The sequence below is a fragment of the Microcebus murinus genome, chromosome 7 (assembly GCF_040939455.1).
Source record: "Microcebus murinus isolate Inina chromosome 7, M.murinus_Inina_mat1.0, whole genome shotgun sequence".
NCBI classification, from domain to species: Eukaryota; Metazoa; Chordata; class Mammalia; order Primates; family Cheirogaleidae; genus Microcebus; species Microcebus murinus.
Window position 1 is genome coordinate 90,503,406 of NC_134110.1, and position 19,630 is coordinate 90,523,035.

The window sequence follows — 19,630 nt, forward strand, 5'->3', positions numbered from 1 at the left end:
CCAACTGACTACAACTTCTTCCAGGCTTTGGACCACTTCTTGCAAGGAAGAATATTCAATTCTCAAGAAACTGTGGAAAACATCTTTTGTGATTTTATTGCCACTTGCTTTCCAGGTTTATTCACTGCTGGCATAAACAAGCTACCATTAAAATGACAAAACTCTGTTGATAACTTAGGTGCATACTTTGATTAATTGTACTGCTTCTTGTCTGAGATATAATAAACTACACTTTTGATTCAAAATTGAACATTTCATATTTAATGACCTAGATATTTAAGAGCCCTCCCAAAAAGTAGAACCCAAAACAAAAGGTTCTAAAAGAAAAAGAAAGTAATAAACATGGAGGACCAACAGAAGAGTAACAACTCATAGCAGATGACCCAGAAAGAAAGAATAGAGAAAATGGAAGAAATTATCATAGAAATAATACAAGAGGTTTTTCCACACTTGAAGAGTTAAGAGTTTCCAAATTAAAATGGGTAAATGAAAAAAAGACCTAAAGACCATTGCAAATTTTCATAACATCAACAACAAAAAGAAGAAACTAAAAGCTTCATAGCAGAATAAGAAAAATTAAAAGGCCCTGTAAGAAATGAGAATCAGAATGACATTGGATTTTGTATCAGCAGCACTGGATAATACAACACAAGGGATCAATACTTAAAGTTCTGCTTTAAGTATTTATTTACTTAAGGAAAATTATTTTTAACTTGAAACTGTACATCTTGCTGAAGTATCATGAAAGCATATGAATAAAATAAAACCATTTTAAGAAATGCAAAAAATCAGAAAATGTACCTGTCATATAAATCCTTTTTTAGAAAGCTATCTGAAGATGTTCCCTAGCAAAATAAAATGCAGAAATCAAGAAGGAATAAATCATGTGATTTTGGACCGTGAATTCAATCCAGGAAAGCAGAAAAGAGAAATTCCAGGAAGACAGTTGTGCACCAGATTTGGAAAGTAACTGGTTTGAAAGCAGCAGGTTCCAGCACTCAAGGAGAGAGGTGTTAAAAAGAGGGGAAAGACCTGAGAGATCAAGGTACAGGAGGGTACTACACATGAAAAACTGAAGGGACACTAATATTTTCATCTCACAATCTGGGAGTTAAGAGATATTGTTTATATTTGAAGGATCAGGGAATAATTCTGTGGGTGTGTTACTTAAAGGTGGAATGGTAAGATATACAAGAAACCAAAAAGCAGGTCCTTAGGGATGAGAAATGAGGAATGAATAGAAACTTTGGCATAGCTCCTTGATGGAGTACCGTGCAGTAAAAAAACAAAGGCATTTAGATAATTTAGATATAGAAAAATGTTTGAGATATAATTTTTAGTGGAAAAAAGTAGGCTATAAAGTTTTAGTTAAAATGTTATTTAGTTATTTCTCGATGATAACCTTATGGGGAATTTTTCCATACTTCATTCATTCGACAGATTTTCTGTATTTCATTCATTTAAGAGCTTAGTGGGCATCTACCATGATTGGGCCAAAGAAATGGATATGGCAACTTAGAAAGACAGTTGAGGCCTTGCCAAACAGCTAGTAGTCCAACAAGGAAGATTCACATTGTACTAGTACTTATAACAAAATGTGAGCTTTATGGTGAAGGACATTCATGATGTTAGGAAAATATAAAGCACAGGTCCTAAACCTAATCTAGGAATCTGGGAAAGTTTCCTTCAACAAATTACTTTGTAATTAATAGATTAATTAATGTAAATTGACAACTAAAAATTGTATATGTTTATGGTGTACAACATATTTTGATATATGTGTACATTGTGGAATGGCTAAATGAAGCTAATTAACATATTCATTACCTCAATACTATTTTTTTGTGGTGAAAACATTTAAAATTTACTCTCTTAATTACTTTTAAGTTTTAAAATAAGAGGTTTTTTTTTAAATCAGACATTCACTACTAGGAACACAGTGTTATTTCAATTACATAAAATATATGAGCTCAGGAAAAATACTCAAAAACAAAATAATAACTGTGACTATCTTTAGGTTCTGGTAATCTGAGTAATTTTGTATTCTTCCTTATACTTTTCTAATTTTTCTAAATTTTCTACAATGAGAATGTTTGGCTTTGACAATCAGAAGAGAAGAATAAAAGTTGTTACAGTTAGCAGTTAGATATTTTGCTATTCAGGAGTCGTTCCCTAGCCCTCCTGTAGAAGCAGAAGGCAGCTACTGATCTATCTAAAGAGCAGTTATAAGCAATTACCATACCACATGTCCACCCTAGACATTTTTGAAGCCTGTCATTTCAGATGGTAGATTCATTTCAACAAATGTTTCAGTCAGCAAACCTGGAGACTGTACTTGTTTGCCATGAGCTTTGCTAATAGAAACAAGTGAAGGTACAAGCAGACCACAGGTGACAGAAATATGCCAAGTAGTTGTTTATTATTTCTGATATTTCTTCATTAATTAGACTGTTGTACCATGTCTATTTAAATATACCTATACCCTATATTATGTTATTAAAAATATGATTTCAAACATGAAATAATCCCTGTTCTTGTGCCCATGTTTGTTGGATTGTGTTTCTGAGTTCTAAAGGCATTTAAATTGGTTATCTAATGACTCCTTCAAGAAGTTACTCCTACATGTAAGATCAGATCTGTCAGTGGTGATTTTTATGGACCTGGGTATTTAGATTACTGCACATATAAGTCCTTTGCATTGTGTTATTTCTCCAGTCACAGATCTATATCGTAACTTCAAGACCCTCTCTTATCCTCTATACTTTATCAAAAGATTACTTTTTTCCAAAGTCACTTAAGGTAAAACAATCAAATGAATACATTTTAAATTGATAATACATTTAAAACCCTTATGTAATAATGACGAGATGTGGCTGAAAGGTAAAGTGCAGTGTGCACACAGAGATTTAAAATCAGGTGCCAGGGACATCAGCATGCAGAGAGAATCTGTGTGTTCTCATGTCTTAGGAGATTTAACCAATATAAGGAAAGTCTAAGAAAAGGTACCCCAGGATTGGTGTGCGAATATGTTGCTATATCTAAATTCATCTTCTCACCTCAATTTGTTCATGTGCCTCTGCTAGAAGAGGAAGTTCAAAAGGTATTGCTACATTATGCAAGTAATATGGGCTGGTAATCAAAAGAACTGGGTTCTAATTCTGATTTTACCACAACTAACTGAGTGACTTTAGGTAAGTCACTTAACCTTTCTGGTTCTTATTTAAACCAAGTGATTGCTTCAAGTCATTTCTAATGTGAACATTTGGGTGATTTAATGAGATCTAACTTTTGATAAACTGTGGTGAGTAGGGATCTTCCTCCTCTGGGATTTAGGACTTTTGTTCCTTAACCCCAATTGGAGCCACTTTGGTCCCACCAATGACCTACTCCAGGAGAACTTCACAGCAAGGACTCAACAGTGATGTGGAGCTATACTCGAACAACATCTTCCAGATGGTGCAATGGGAGAGAGATCTGAATAGGTTAGTCAGAGCTCACAACTTGTATGAATTCTCTGGAAGATCCCCCCAGACCTCCCCAGCTAAACACATAGTTCTATCCCTTTCCTAGGTCCTCTTCTGTGCCCATTTACTGCAACTTCTGCTTCCAAATCAACTTTTCATCTCCAGATTGACATGCAAGCTGAAATCTGCTAACGGAGACAGAAAAGGGGTCATAAAGTAAAGTAAGCAAAAACGTTGAGATCTGTTTCTACTTTAAAAAAAAAGCCTACAATAACAAAAACAAAAGTTCTATATGCCTTCCTACCAATGTAAATGCAGCTTTCCTCTAGAAACTCAACCATTTTTCATAATCATGATCTTCCATTAACAACTCATATCTTTCCCAGTAGGCACATTTATTTTTCTGTTCTCTATGTCAAAAGTACATAATATACAGTGCAGCAATCCAACTATGGGCTGGCTTTTCTGAAAACTGTCAGCATTTCTCTCCCTGCCTTCCTTTTGTTTCTAAGAGCAGTTGTGGATTGGTATAGACCCAAAATAGGAGTTGAAATATGCATTGCATCATTTGTCACATCAGCTACAAAGGAAGCAGCAGAGGTAACCAGAAATGAGGAATAGAAAATTTCTGATAAACAACTCTGATGGTTATCTGGAAGCTGAATTGAATCACAGACACCAGAGTTTGGAATTGCATTTTGAATTGCAGAATTAAAGGTAACTGCCTCCCACCTATATGTTAGTGTCAATTTAATTCAAAATTTGGGTGTGGTTTTGTAGGCTTAGCATTCCATTCTGTGGTAGTGCCGGAGAGCTTTTATTTATTTATTAAGCTCACATGGAGCACATTTGAATTTGGAAATAGAAATGATAAAAAAAATAACATGCTGAGTGCCCCTGATAGGAATCCTATCATGGATGTTGATAGTATTTGAAGGTGAAATGAATGAGATTACCTTTTTGCAGACTCAATATTCATCAATGAAAATATGTGACTGAATGAATTCAGCCTTGTTGTCAAGCAGTGCAAGCCTATTGCAACATAAACATAAAATAGGAAGTTAGAATGAATGCCTCTCTCACTGGGTTTGCATTGAGTAGGCTAAATAAAAGATTGTTTAACTTATGCACCTCTCACTGTTCCTCTCTATCTTTAGTTTAGGAATAGAAAAGTCCACAATTTCAGATTCTGAGAGGAGAGACAAAGGAGGAATAGTGAAATTCTCAAAGAACCTGAAATCCTTGCCGTGCCCCTGATTAACCCTGGTTTGTGCCCCTTCATCATTGCGGTAGCGCTTGTCATCATTTGAAAAACTTGAGCTGCTTTTTAAGAGACTTTTTGGTCTTGTTGTTGTGGATCCATAATTCCTTTATCTGCTTTTAGGAGGAAAAAACAGAGAGAAGTTTAAAAGCTGAATGTCCCTGCATTCCCACCTCCTGGCTCCTCATTCTTCTCCAGGCAGAAAGATGGTGGCACTCCTTGTCCTTAGCGAGGGGGTATTTTCAGACACTGTCAGTTAGAAACAGCCGGCCAGAGAGGTTAGGAGGGAGAGGGACAGGGAGGATCCAGATCCACTCCCTGTCACTGCTTTCCTGGCAGGACTGCACTGGTAGACCTCCCTGCCTTCCCACTTCCCTTCCTCCTTTCATCTGCTGTCTCTTTTCCAGCCTCTATTTTGGCCTTTCATAGTAAGAGGCCAGTATGTTTTCACACTTGGGAAATTTCATTCAAGAATTTTTGTCAATGGACAAGTCATAAGAAGCCCTTCCATTTTAGGGCTCTTTGACGTCACCAAAAAGGCGATAAATATCTGTTGATATAATTGGATGTGAGATTCAGTGTTGAGATAGCAAAATTCTGCCCCTCGCTCCTTGGCAGGCCCTATGATTTATGCAGGAGCAGAGGCAGCACGCAATCGAGCTGTCAAGAGAGCGTCAGCTTATTAGGCAGATGCTGCGTGCTTTCTGAAGAGGGTCGACGCTATAAAATCCCACTCCAGGCTCTGGTGTGGAGAAACTCGGAGCCCAAGTCTCTTGAGGGACCGGAGGGAAAGAGAAGACAGAAAGAGAAAGAGAGGGAGACAGAAAGGAGAAGGAAAGAAAACCTCCAGAGAAAGCCGGAGACGTCCCTGTGCAGAGAGGCGGCGGCGCCCGGCTCACCTGCGAAGCGCCGGGGAAGGTAGGGAGCGCCTGGACGGAACGCGCGGGGCTTGCGCGGCCTGGGCCGCCGCGCCGTGCCCCTGTGCGGGCGTGTGTGTGCGTGTGTGTGCGTGGACGGTGCCTCAAGATGCCAGTAGCGGCTGGGATGTGGCAAAAGCAAACTTAGACGGCTGCTCATAGTTACCCGAACAGCAAGTTGCTCCTCGCTGGCTGCATAAAGAACCCCCCATCTATAGACTGACCCCCACCCCAGAAGGAAGCCAGGGTAGGGACGGAGACAGAGGAGGAGGAGGAGGCAGTCTCAATTTGGTAGAAAATGCTGAAATATCCAGAAGGGGGCTGGTCAGCACGAGTGAGACTTTACATTTGTGGCTTTTCTCTGGGCTCGGGGTATCAGTTTTGGGGACCTTTAAGTAGAGGACTCAGGGACCGTCCCTTTGGGGTCTCCAAAGAAGGGTCACTCCTGCCGTGCGAGGGCTTTGGTGCTGAGCGCAGCGGACGTCCCCTTCCCCGCTCCCCAGGCGCTTCAGCACCGCGGACAGCGCCCGCCCGGACCCCGGAGGCCCGAGCCCGGCGAGTCTGGGGGTGTCCCGTAGGAAGACCCCGGGGCACCTCCCAGTTGAGCTATAAACTCTGACCAACTCTTTCTTTCTCTCTTCCCTTCTCATTCTGCCCGCGCCCACCTCTGTGCCGCAGCGAGCGCCCCTAACATGCGGCTTCCGCTGCTCGTGTCCGCGGGCGTCCTGCTGGTGGCCCTGCTGCCCTGCCCGCCTTGCGGGGCCCTCCTCAGCAGGGGGCCGGCCCCGGGCGCCCGGCAGGCTCCGCAGTCGCCGCAGCGCCTGGATTTCTTGCAGCCGCCGCCGCAGCCCGAGCAGCTCCAGCAGCCCCAGCGGCCGCAGCCTCGGCCCGTCCTGCTCCGCATGGGAGAGGAGTACTTCCTGCGCCTGGGGAGCCTCCACAAGAGCCCCAACGCCGCCGCCGTCCCGCCCGCCCCCTCGCTCCTCGCCGGCGGCAGCGGCGGCCGCCCCGCGCCGGACCAGGCGGCCGCCAACTTTTTCCGCGTGTTGCTGCAGCAGCTGCTGCCGCCTCGGCGCCCGCTCGACAGCCCCGCGGCTCTCGCGGAGCGCGGCGCCGAGAGCGCCCTCGGCGGCCACCAGGAGGCACCGGAGAGGGAGAGGCGGTCGGAGGAGCCGCCCATCTCCCTGGATCTCACCTTCCACCTCCTCCGGGAAGTCTTGGAAATGGCCAGGGCCGAGCAGTTAGCGCAGCAAGCTCACAGCAACAGGAAACTGATGGAGATCATTGGAAAGTGAATCGGTGCGTTTGGCCAAAAAGATTCTGCATTTAGCACAAAAAAATTAAAAAAAAAATTACAGTATTCTGTACTATAGCGCTGCTCTGATACCATTTGTTTATTTTTATATAGCTTGAAACATAGAGGATGTACAGGGAGAGAGCCTATCCCCCTTAATTAGCATGCACAAAGTGTATTCACGTGCAGTAACAACACAATGTTATTTGTATCGTCTACTTTTAGTTTCCACTTCCAGGTGTCTTTTAGTGGTGTTTTAAAGAGAAGGTAGATCCGGGAAGACACGTTTTGAAGAAGCAGACAGAAGGCACCTAATTGTTTTTGTTGTTGTTTGAGCCAAAGAGAATGCCGTTCTCTTGGGTGGGTTAAGACAAAATCTGTAAGCTCTTTGGATCAACTTTTTCTTGTAAACGTTTCAGTAATAAAACATCTTTCCAATCCTTGGTCAGTTTGGTTGTGTAAGAGAATGTTGGATATTTATATTTTTAATAAAAGCTGCAAAGGTAATTGTGACTTTATTTTTCCTCTTCAATGTTCATACACTGGAAATACTCTCAGCTCTTAGCTTCTTCCCAATTGTCCTCAGCACAAGGAAAAAACAAAACAAAACTTCCCGCATTTTATTTTCTACTGAAAATACAAACATGTGTCAGTGGCTCACACAGACTGTGCAATTGCCTGGGGCTCCTCTCTACACTTCAGACAATTACTCTGAGGTTGAGTTAAATAATTTGGGAAGTTGCTTCCACGTCTAAAACTTGGTAATTCTATAAAGGAAAGATCAATTTATAATGGAAATAACATTTAACCCTGATTGATTGTAAGATGTGAAATAACTGGGGAGAGTGGGGAAAGATGAAAACAGAGGTGTCAAAGCAGGCATTCCTCCAAACTGTATGGCCAAAATGGTGCATTTTTTTCTATGAGAGAGATTCATTTTTTATCAAACTACTACTTTGGTGCCATGAAAAAAACCTTTTTTTCTAAGCTATTTTCCAATGACTACTTCTAATAGGAGAAACTTGATAGCATCTCCACTTCAGAAAACTAAATTTAGTTGTTATAAAATGGCACTTGGGAAAAATTTTCTTATAAGGAACATTTTGATTTTAATAACTACACAAATACCCTCCACATTTATGTCTATGCCAACCTTTATCACTTTGAGCAACATGAACAATCTTTATTCACTTCTAAAACTGAACAGCATATCTAATTAGTTTTACAATGCATTTGCCTTTGGTAGTTTATAGTTCTAAAAAATGCAATTAATTGTTTAATACTTCAAAATTAATTTTGTTTCTTCCCTTGGGACCCTTGAAATATAAATAACTAATAAATTAATAAGATAATATGAAACACTGAATAAATCATAAGACTAAGTTTTTAAAAACAGCATTTATTTAAGAGTTCATAAAGAGTAAAGTTAGACTTATGTTCTGAAGGAGGCATTATGGTGAGACAAATTAAGCATGATTTAAATATACATATATTTTTAATGTGTGATGTATGTGTACACACATTTAAATACATGCAGTTTTTCTATAATTTACCAGATTGGTGCCACAGTAGATACATGAGAAAGTAGACAGTTCCTGTTGAAAGGCCTTTGTCATTAAATGCCTAATATTATCTAAAACTAAGACTAGAAAAGTATCACAAGAGATGTCCTAGGCCTTCAGCCTCTGGACTATGAAAGTGTCACCAAATTCAAAGAACATTTCTGGATATACCATCCCATGATATCTATTATGAAAAAGAGGAAAACTTTGTGAAACATTTCATAGCTTTGGTCAATGATTTACCTTTTGTCCATATATTGATAAATCAGTCACTTCTGAATTGACACTGAATTTCACTGACCACCTGCATTGTCAAAGAGGAAAGTAAATAAGAGCTACTATGATATAATCACAAAAAGCCAGTGCCTATTAGGACAAGAGTGTAGTGCCCACTTTTTTCAACATTTGCCACTTTTTATGACGCACACACATACCACACCTACACATCCTTAATAGTGTTTCCCACACCATGAAAGATTTGCATAAGTTCATGTTTCTTTTTTCCAGTGTTTTCTGCAACTATTTTCCCAAAGTATTCTTCTTCCTCAATGTGTTAGGGAAGTCATCTGGAATTAAAAGTTGTGGGTTTGGTTTTGTTTGGCAGAAATTCTGTTCAGGGGTCCCTTTCATTCTCTGCATCATATTAACTTCGCCTAGGTTCCCTGCCGCCTGTGTGCATCTCAGCCAGGCAGACACGGGAGCAGCAGTTGGAATGAACATCATTCATTTAGGGAGTTCAACCAGGAAAAGGAAAAGACGTGGCGAGCCGGCTCAGAATCAGCTCCGTTCCCACTCCCTGGAGCTGCAGCCTGTCCCTGGAGGGGAGGGGCTTCACAGCCACTCTGCAACACAAGAAAATGTGAATCAGAGAAAGAAGCAGCCAGTCCTTTTTAGATGGGCCCAATCACTTTTTTACTAAGGAGAAAAGATAATAATAATACCAGCTATTATTATTATATGGGACATAATTATTATTAGGGCTGGGAAGCAAGCTCAGGTTACCTTGGCTATGGCCAAAAGGCATGAAAGTAATTCACACTCATGATACACAAAGGGACAACAGTAATGCATGCAGTGGAGGAAAGCCCTTGGGAAAAAGAGTCCAGTCTACTTTTTTATAAAAGTCCATTTATACATGAAAGTCTCATTGAAACTAATGGGAATTTGGGCTTAGAAAAGCTTGCAGAATAAAAACAAATTCCTAATTTAACTGACATTGCTTTACCACATGACAGGGCCTATAATAGAATCCTTCCACTGCTAAAGTAAGAAGTTTCTAACATCTATATACATTATACTAAGTACATATATACAATACATATATATGTATTTCGTATAGTTTTGCAAAACTGCAGGCTTAGTTTTGGGCAAACTAAACAGGATTTTTTTTCTCTAGGTAATAAAATCTGATAACATCTATATCAAATCAAATCTAATATCAATTATTTCTAAGGAGATAACTATCTTTTATGAATACCTGACAGACATAGGTTAACCTAATCTGAATAATAATTAATATTTATTCATGTTGTTTTGGGTTTTAAAACTAACAACTTAATGAAATGAAGGACACTCATAAAAAGAAGCATTGCTGAAATACAGTTCAATTTTATAAACTCGAACTCTTTACATTTAAAGGCACCATGACAAACGCAGTTCTTCCCAGGAGGATGATGGATAAACGAGCAAACACATTCGGAGCACGTTACTGGTAAAACTATCCCACCAGATTAGAATGCCACTGATTCAAAAGCAATGAGGGAGCCACATGCATTCGGCTCAGCAACCCCGGGCGATTTTATGAAGCCGCTATACGAACGGACAATATCTGGCACAGGCAAAGCAGAACTTTGTTAAGTATGTTGTTTTATTGCCACTTGAAATAGCTTTGAGAGAAGAACGAATTCTTGGCTTGCACCTGATTGGATGTTACCATAAACATATGTTTGGGGACGATGGGTCAAGAGAAATGAAATGATCCCAAGTCTTTATGGCTTTGGGATCACACCTAACACTGCCACATTGCTCTCTGCCAGAAAGTTAAGAAGGGCTACAAAGCACACTGGCCACAGTGGAATAAAACTGAAGTATGCAGTATTCTATGAAGGAATAGTTGAGGCATCAAGTGAAATTGGGCTTTTTGAAAAAGGACATTACTAGATTCTATGGTGATGGGTTAGATGCTTCTTGAAACTGAAGTGGAATTAAACATCATCTTGACAGAATCCTGTGCCTATCTGTACAGGCCAAACTCTTCTTTTCTGCACCATACCCACCTTACCCTCACTAATCCAAAAACAAAAAAACAAAAAACAAAACCATAAACATACACAAAAAGCAAGTGTCCTGGGCATATCACTGATATTTTTCTAACCATTCAGTATGAGTGAAGACTGAATTCTGCCTGCAGGACCAGACCATCAGGATCCATTTTATGCCCTCTTTTTTTAAAAGGCAATTCTCAATCTAGAGGAAAATTCCATGACTGCAGTTCTCAAATATCTAAAGGGTGAAACAAGTGGGGTAAGATATTTTTGGCAGAAGGATATCATCTTTGGGAAACTGCTGGTGGCTAGCAAGCTATTGGGTCTGCTTTTGGATTGTGCATGAATGTTTATGCTTTTCTGTAGTAGAGATTAAAATCTATCTTTCGGCCGGGCGTGGTGGCTCACGCCTGTAATCCTAGCTCTTGGGAGGCCGAGGCGGGCGGATTGCTCAAGGTCAGGAGTTCAAAACCAGCCTGAGCAAGAGCGAGACCCCGTCTCTACTATAAATAGAAAGAAATTAATTGGCCAACTGATATATATATAAAAAATTAGCCGGGCATGGTGGCGCATGCCTGTAGTCCCAGCTACTCGGGAGGCTGAGGCAGAAGGATCGCTGGAGCCCAGGAGTTTGAGGTTGCTGTGAGCTAGGCTGACGCCATGGCACTCACTCTAGCCTGGACAACAAAGCGAGACTCTGTCTCAAAAAAAAAAAAAAAATCTATCTTTCTTTTAAAATGTTTTAGTGTTAATACCCTATAGCCTTCAAAATTTGAGATTAAATAGTTTGAGTTTGCTTCTTCTACACCCCCACATGTCCAGGCAGTTATTAGGTTTTCCTCCAAACGATATGGACCAATGCTATCTTCCAGAGAAGAAAAACCAGTGTCAGAGTAGGGGCAAGAGTAGAGATTATCTTAAGTATCTTTAGATGATGGCATCACCTCTTTGGTCTTGTTTATATAAACTAAGGACCCACCAACCACCATCTCAGCAGGGAAGTTCTGTGCAAAGAGACTTAGCCTAGTTTTGAATCCCAGACCAACCACTTACTAGCTATACAACTTGGACAAGTTACTTAACCTTTCTGAGCCTTAGTTTTCTCTTTTGTAAAACAGAGATGAAAGCCCACTTCACAAGGTTGTTGTAAAGGACGGAATAAATAAAGCACCACACATAAAGCACTTTATACATTCTTCACTTAATTAGGTTCTTCCTTCATTCCTTCTTTCCTTCCTTCCCTCCTACCCCTCTCTTCCTCCATCCCCCCTCCCCCTTCTTCCTTACAGCAGTGAAGAGGCTCCTCTGAGGCATCACCTGGTGACTGTTTATGGTGAACCACATACAACAGCACTGAACCCCCAGGAAGGCAATACAGTCGCATTTACAATCTCATCTTTACAGAACTGGACATCATTTAAATGATTTAATACCTTCAATGTGTTGCAATCATGGCCAGCCATGACCCTGTTCAGTAGATCTCTGAGAGGCCCAACTTTATATATGGCTACCTCATAAAGGAAAGACTTAAAGATCTAGAAACCTCCTTTCTATAAGCACAGCCCATCAAATCAAAAACAGACATTTTTCCTATAGCACTCCCCAGCTGGAACTGTATATATGTGTCCCCTTAAATATTAATAGTTTTCTAAGTGCTGGCTCTCCTTCATCATAGGAAATGCTATTTCTTGGGAATACTGATGGCCCATGAAGCAGACCCAAGGACAGAGAGTTATAAGCACTGATCTCCTCTACCTGCCGTTGAGCTTGTCCTGCATTCCAGTTTAGTCTGATAATGTATAAAAGGGATTGCTAGCGCCATGTTACAGTCATGTGTTAATAATGGATATACATTCTAACAAATGCATCATTACTTGACTTCGTCATTGTGCAAACATCATACAGCACACTTACACAGACATAGATGCTACAGGCTACTGCACACCTAGGCTATATGGTACAGCCTATTGCTCCCAGGCTACAAACCTGTGCACATATTACTGTACTCAATAGTGGAGGCAACTGTAACACAATGGTAAGTATTTCTGTATCTAAACATAGAAAAGGTATTGTAAAAATATAATATAAAAGATACAAAATGGTACACCTGTATAGGGCAGCTCCATGATAATCTTACAGGACCATGGTCGTACTTGCAGTTCATTGTTGACCAAAATGTGGTCATGCAGTACATGACTGTATTTCTAAATTGTACACATTTTCCTCAGGTGATAAAACAAACAAACAGACATACAACCATCATTCAACACTGTGCTCTATCACTATGAGGCTACAGATGATATGACAAATGTGACTTCTAGGCAAAGGAAACTGGAAAATTGAATAGAGAGGTGGCATTTTCCCGCCATCTCAACTGTCAGATGCAATTCAGTTGAGATCTACAGAAGACCAGCAGAAGGGGGTGATGTGGTTTTGCTAGGAGGAAAAACCATTTTTCTTACATGAGGCTGACTGGGAGTTCTGGGTAATCATGAACCAGAATAACTCAAGAACACAAAATCTTTCATTTTCCTTTGATTTTTTTTCTGTTACTATCAAATGTCTTTTAAGAGGAAAATATTATTGTCAGATTATGGTGCTATGGTGTACTACACAAAGACAGGTGAGGTGAGGCACTCCCACCCAGAGCTGCATGATGCACAGACATCATCCTTGACAAGTTATGCCATCGAGAACCATTCCTTGTTGGTGAGGATTAAGGAGCATGCATTCTGCCAGAGGCTTGTGGCCACCTGTCACCGTCCACAGGACAGTTCCAGGTTACAGACAGTGTTTGCTTGACCTGAATTGGGCGTCTGCATGGTATTTTGAAAAAACATGAAAACGTTACAAATCTAGGAGCAAGGATGTGGTAAAATTGGAACCCTTGTGCACTGCTGGTGGGAACGTAAAATAACAGATGCTATAGAAAATAGTATAGAGGTTCCTCAAAAAATTAAACAAAGTTGCCATATGATCCAGCAATTCCAGTTCTATACTCAAAAGAATTAAAATCAGGAATCCATGCAGGTATTTGCACACTCATGTTCACAGCAACAGTATTCACAATAGCCAAAAGGTAGAAGCAACCCAAGTGTCTAACCATGGAGAAGTAGATAAACAAAATATGGTATGTACACACCATGAAATACTTTTCAGCCTTAAAAAGGAAGGAAATTCTGACATGTGCTACACAACATGAATGAAACTTGAGGACCTTATGCTAAGTGAAATAAGCCAGACACAAAAGGGCAAATATTAAATGATTCCACTTATATGAGGTACCCAGAGTAGTCAAATTCATAGAAACAGAAAGTAGGATGATGGTTACCAGGAGGGAGAGGGGAATGGGGAGGTTTTGTTTAACAGATATAGAGTTTCAGTTTTGCAAGATGAAAAAGTTCTGTAGATTGGTTGCACAACAACGTGAATAGACTTAAGGTTACTGAACTGTACACTTGGAAATGGTTAGGATAGTAAATGTTATGCTCTGTGTTTTTTACAACGAATGTTTTTAAAAGCTCAAGGGATATCACATTAAAATCTAGATTTGCAGGTTCTCTGGACAAAGCAGACATTTAGCAGCCCAGAGCGTGCACAGAGAGCTGGGCAGCACAGAGAGCTGGGCAGCACAGAGAGCTGGGCAGACGGAGGATGCTCCCGGCCGCCCCTGCGCGCAAGGCTGGTTTCAGCTGCCGTTTCTCGTTTCTCGCTGCGCTTGTCCAGCTGCTATGCTCAGAGCAGAGTTCAAAGAAAAGCAAGCTGTGTTTTGTATTTATGCTTCTATCAACATCTCTCTGCTCCCCGGCCTGGCCTGGTTTTTCATTCATGTTACCTTCTTGTCCTCTAAAGGCACACAAATGTGTTGCTCTTAACAGCAGGTGGTTTTTTTAATATGCAAGTGTCAAAAGAAAGTAAAATGGTCAACAGAGGCTTGATTTTTATGCTAAAGGTGATGGCTAATTCAAACAAAAAGAACCAAAGTTTGTCTTATGGCAAGATTCTTGACAACGAAGGCATGAAACTGCCTTCGAGGTTCACCTGAGGGCAGATGAGTCCTGGGCACCTGGCGTAGGGGGTATAATCGGGGCAAGACTGGCGGGGGGCTAATACCAGCAGCCCTCTTTACCTAAGTCTGTTTTGCCCCACATGAGGCACTGAACGAAATGACATTCACTCTGACGCAAGTCTGGGTAGCCACAGTTAGGGCGGGCATTATATTCTAGCTGGCCCAAAGTAGAAGAACAAGCTTATTTTCCTCAGTGACCAGTGCCCTCAAGCTGTCCCCAAGCTGCCCAGGGCCTCTGTGGTGTGCCAGCGTCAGCCCTTCCCAGGATGACTACTGTCTTCACTGCCCATGACTCAGCTCCATTAAAATCTACCTGTCTTGAGTTCCATTCTGCGAGGCTCTGCCAAGTGACAGTCATCAATCTGATAAGCTGCACTGCAATGAAGACATGGATGGGTGACGATGGCTCAGTGTATACCCCTGCCAGATAGCATTTCACCTAGGAATGCCCAGGCCTTCCGCTGAGGGGTGACTGATACCAGGCCATTGGGGACACATTAGGAGCAGTGAGGGAACTTGTGTCCAGGTTCCTATATTTATGCTGCCACCTCCTCAATCTCTGAGTGCTACAGTGAATGCCAATTAGAGATTGAACCCGACAGAGGATCTGTCTGGTTACCACTGCAGACTAAATGCCAATCTTTCTAGGTCAACTCAAAAGAAGTCTTGCCCATCTATACTGAAATCCATCTGCCTTAAAGGAATGTGGGTAGGAAGGGTAAGGCCAAACTTGAGGCTGATGAATGGGCAATGACCCAGGATCTATCCACCCTGCACCTGCTGGACTGGAGCAGAGACTCCAAGCCAGACCCGGGCACAGGTGTGAGTAGGAATGCTGAGATCATGTTTGGAATGCCTACCCAGAAAGACCAAACCCGAGTGCTGGCCTGCTCCCCTGCCTAGCATTCTTGAAGCTCAGGCTCTTGGATGCTTCAGCACTACAGATTCCTAACCTGAAAAGCGAGTACAGTCAAGAACCCGGGCCAGTCGCTCACCAAAAAGAAACTGAGGCATCGTCTGTGGCTCACAGCCAAAGGTCTGAGCCCCAGAAACTCTGCTAGCCAGCTCCGCCTTCGTGGGCATTTCTTTCACAGGAAGGCAGACATTTCTGCTTGGGACAGAGCAATCAGGATATCTGAGGAGGGAAGCCAGAGCTGTGAAAATGGAGCACACGCTCTGTGAATGCTACAAAGAGCAGAAAATAGGAGCCCCCACAAGAGCTCTGGAAGGAAAACACTCACTATGAAGCACTTTTCCTTGGGAGGATTCACAGCCTTACACACCACGTGAATGAGGAGGTGGGCGAAGGAACTGATTTGGGGGCTCTGCTGCCATAAGCTGCCTCCTTCTTGCTGAGGGAAGATCAGAAACCAGAGTAATTTCCAGAGGCCCATGAAATAAAAAGAAATCAAGCTCATTCACTTATTCTTAACCCGGAGGAGGATGGAGTGGAGTGTTCTGTTTGGTGTGGTTCAAACACAGTGTCTAGGAATTGAGGGGCCAGAGAGGTGGGGAGCGGGTGATGGACATTGGCAGCACAGACTGGCAAAGCCTTAAAGCCAGTCTCCAGCTGTAGCTCTGACAACTGTGTGTCCTGTCGTGTGTGTGTGTGTGTGTGTGTGTGTGTGTCCTTACTCTTTCTGAAAAGAGAACTGAATTATAAAGAATCAGATCATTAATTCTTCACAGACAGAGGCTTCTTTGCCCTGTGTTAGCCAAACAGGGTGGCCTCAAGTCCCAGGGGCACGTGATAGTATTATTATTACACCCAATTGACAGTTGAGAAAACTCAGACTCAGAAACTTCGAGGCTCTTGCTCACGGGGAGGATCAAGTGCTGGCTGAGGGTTAAGAGTGACCACAGATCCAAAGGGCAAAGGGGGCAGCTGGCAGCTGCTGAGCATGTGAGACTTGGGGGACAGGGCGAACCCCCACTGGGAGGCAGACGGAGAGGCGGGTTGCTCTGCAGCGTGGGCTACAGCTAACGGAGTGGGGGCCCTCACTTGCCATGGACAGCCGCCTCCCTGCCAGCGGTAGAGGCCTGGAAATGACCTGCCCGACTGTGTGAGGCTGTGCTGATCCGTCACTAGAGGTGAGTCAAAGGAGAGGACACCCTGGCCACGCTGATTTTTGTCTCAGTTCCATCGACCAAGGTGAAGTAGGGCCTCACTCACTTTTCTCAGAGGCTGGCGTGGATTCTATCCTACCGCACACGACGCTCGTGGAGGAGGACAGGAGATCAGAGAGCAACAAGCTGCAGCCACTCCGTGATCCTGAGCAAGTCACACATCCTCCAGGACTCTCATTTTTCTCCACTGTGAAATGGGGAAGTTTGACAGGTCCCACAGGAGAGGGCTGTTGTAAGGTTTAAGTGAGAAAATGTCTATGAAAGACTCTGTAGATGAGAAAGCAAGGCATTGGATGCACGCACACAATGGTGCGTTAACTCTTCACTTCGTGGGCTGCCTCGGGGGGGGGGGAAGGTATGTCATGGAAATCACTGAGATATACAAGTAAAGACAGGAAAAACCCACAGGATGCACAAACACTAATAGGGGGCTTAGGTTAAATCAGAATAACGAATAATTTAAAAACACAGGAAGCGAAGCTCAACTAGCTGTGTCATAACAACTCCCCCAGAGAGCTCTCCCCGCGGTCCCGGAATTGTGGAGCTGTAGGCACAGGTTGCCAGGGGAAATGAATTCATTATACTGCTCACACAATTTACATCATCCTTCCCTCTTTCGGATGGATACATCCATTTTAGCTTCCTATTAAAGTGACATTTACTCAGGATGCTATTTGAACCTGAGAAATATAGTCTACAGTTTTAGTATTGATTTGTGTGTGTGTGTGTCCTTCTAGAAAAACCTCCAAATTGACAGTTACTAGGAGGTCACTTTCCCACAAAGGGAAAAAAAGAAGGCTAGAAAATTAAAATTGCAATCGTAGGCTGCAAAGGAAAATGCATTAATAGTGTTAACATAATAGTCCCCTTAAAACTTAATTGTTAAGAAAAACCTTACTCCCTTCTATAATTTTTTTTCTGGGTCAAAATGTCTGCATTTCACTATCATAACTTCTTATTATTTCCAGGACAATGTTTTGCAGTAAATGTAGGCCAATCCTGAGCACTGATCAGTTTTCTCTCTATTTTTATCAAGTTGAAATTCCAGCACACCAGTGATCAGTGAGCTTGAATCTCCTAATTCGTAAAACACGGAGCAATCACTCTCAGGAGGGATTTCTGTTTGAAAATAATTTGACACCCTGAAACCTTCGATTAAATTTAGAGAACAAAGTTAAAATTTCATTCATTTCAGTTTGCTTTGGAAAATTAAATGGATCATTTCAAAGAACACGGGACCTATAGTCACACTCATGGGAAATCATGTTCTTGGTCTCCTGCTTTATTTTTTCAAAATGCTCTGTAATACCTTGTGAAATTAATCTTGCTCAGAAAAGCAGCTTCCCAGCCCTCTATCCTCCTGTGCTTCTCACCTCCCAGACACTTGGAGCAGCTGGAGTGGATGTTTGTGCTTGAAATCAGAATGTATGGTTTGGTCTCCAAGGTCATTTGCATAAAAATGATTTTATCTTTTTGTCTGTTGTACCTGGTGGAGATGCAGGGCTTCATACTGGTTGCTTCTCCTTGGAACTTTGGCCCATTTTTTATCCCAGCTTACAAAAATAAGAATATTTTCAAGAGGACTGAATTTTGGGTGAGGAGAAACTTGAGGGCTCAGGTCTAGGGACACAAGTGTGGGTTTCTGAGAGCCAAGGAAATGAACCCTGGACTTCAAGAGGGAAAAGACATTTTGCTAGCCCCCCTCCCTCTCTTTCCTTCTCCCTCCCTCCTTTCATTTTCCTTTTTCTCCCTCCCACGCCCACCACCTTTTTTTTTGTTTTTTTAAATGAAATGTGTTTTATTTTCCTCTGGAGGCACCTTTATAATTTCACAGGACAACACTCTGTAGAGCCTGGGCTGGGGACTAAGATGGCCACGGGCTGGTTTTCCTTGGTGACTCTTGCCCCACTGCATCTGTCTATGATCAGCCACTGGCCTTGACTTTCACACATCCCTGCTATTTTGGGGTGGAGAGACCTAAGGTGTGAGTGACCCGCACTGTTCCTGAGGCTCTGTCTCCAAACTAATGATGTGTCAGAAAGAAACTGGGGACACATGGGACAGGGAAGGGACCCCTCTGCACCTTCTCGTTGACACTTGGGCTGGGAACCGCTGGACCTCCTCAGCCAGGAGGACAAGGCTGGTGCTGGAAGCCACTGGCCTGTGACAGGAAGCCTCTGCAGTTCTGTGGAAACTGGTTTAGCTAGAATGAGGGATGAACTAGGGCATAGGTATGTCATGAAATGTCAGAGGTATTAGCTCATAAAGCAATAGATATCAAAATGAAAAACAGGGCCCCACAGAACAGTGACAACTAGTTGCCAGATTGTGAAGTTTAGCTTAGCCACTTTGTCAGGTGCCTCAACTGTTCTGGCCCTTGTTGTGTCTGGTGGTGCGTGGCTAATGGAGGAAGGGAGGCAGGTTTCTTGGGTTCAACCTGTGAAATCCTTCTCATCACCTGCCATTTGGAATGACACCTTAAGCACTGCCAGCACAGCTCTCCCCCAGGCACCCCCCTTGCTCCTATCTTTTTCAAAGTACCTTGAAAGACAGTGTATGCAGCAGGGGCTTCTCTGTACCCATTCGCCATGCAGACACAGAAAGGGAGAGGTAGATAATTTTTTTTTTCCTAAAAAACATCTATCTTGGGGTCAGTTCCTCAAGAAAACAAA

At 42.4% G+C, this 19,630-nt stretch overlaps 2 protein-coding genes across 3 annotated transcripts in view; one reads left to right on the forward strand and one right to left on the reverse strand.

Annotated features, from left to right (window-relative positions):
• Positions 1–5,358: 5,358 nt before the first annotated feature.
• Positions 5,359–7,449, forward strand: CRH (corticotropin releasing hormone). The gene is made up of 2 exons (XM_012737189.2): positions 5,359–5,643; positions 6,321–7,449. The coding sequence occupies exon 2, from the start codon at positions 6,335–6,337 to the stop codon at positions 6,935–6,937; it is 603 nt and encodes a 200-aa protein (XP_012592643.1). The 5' UTR covers positions 5,359–5,643; positions 6,321–6,334; the 3' UTR covers positions 6,938–7,449.
• Positions 7,450–8,910: 1,461 nt separating this feature from the next.
• The window catches only part of TRIM55 (tripartite motif containing 55), a 45,302-nt gene continuing 34,582 nt past the window's right edge, over positions 8,911–19,630 (reverse strand). For both annotated transcript variants that reach the window (XM_012737187.2, XM_012737185.3), the window contains one exon: positions 8,911–9,340. In XM_012737187.2, coding sequence (XP_012592641.2) covers positions 9,218–9,340 — 123 coding nt within the window. In that variant the 3' untranslated portion in view covers positions 8,911–9,217. The remainder of the gene's footprint in view (positions 9,341–19,630) is intronic.

Bases quoted from the DNA above. Each gene is read 5' to 3' on its own strand.
- CRH (XM_012737189.2), top strand. From the start codon at position 6,335: ATGCGGCTTCCGCTGCTCGTGTCCGCGGGCGTCCTGCTGGTGGCCCTG.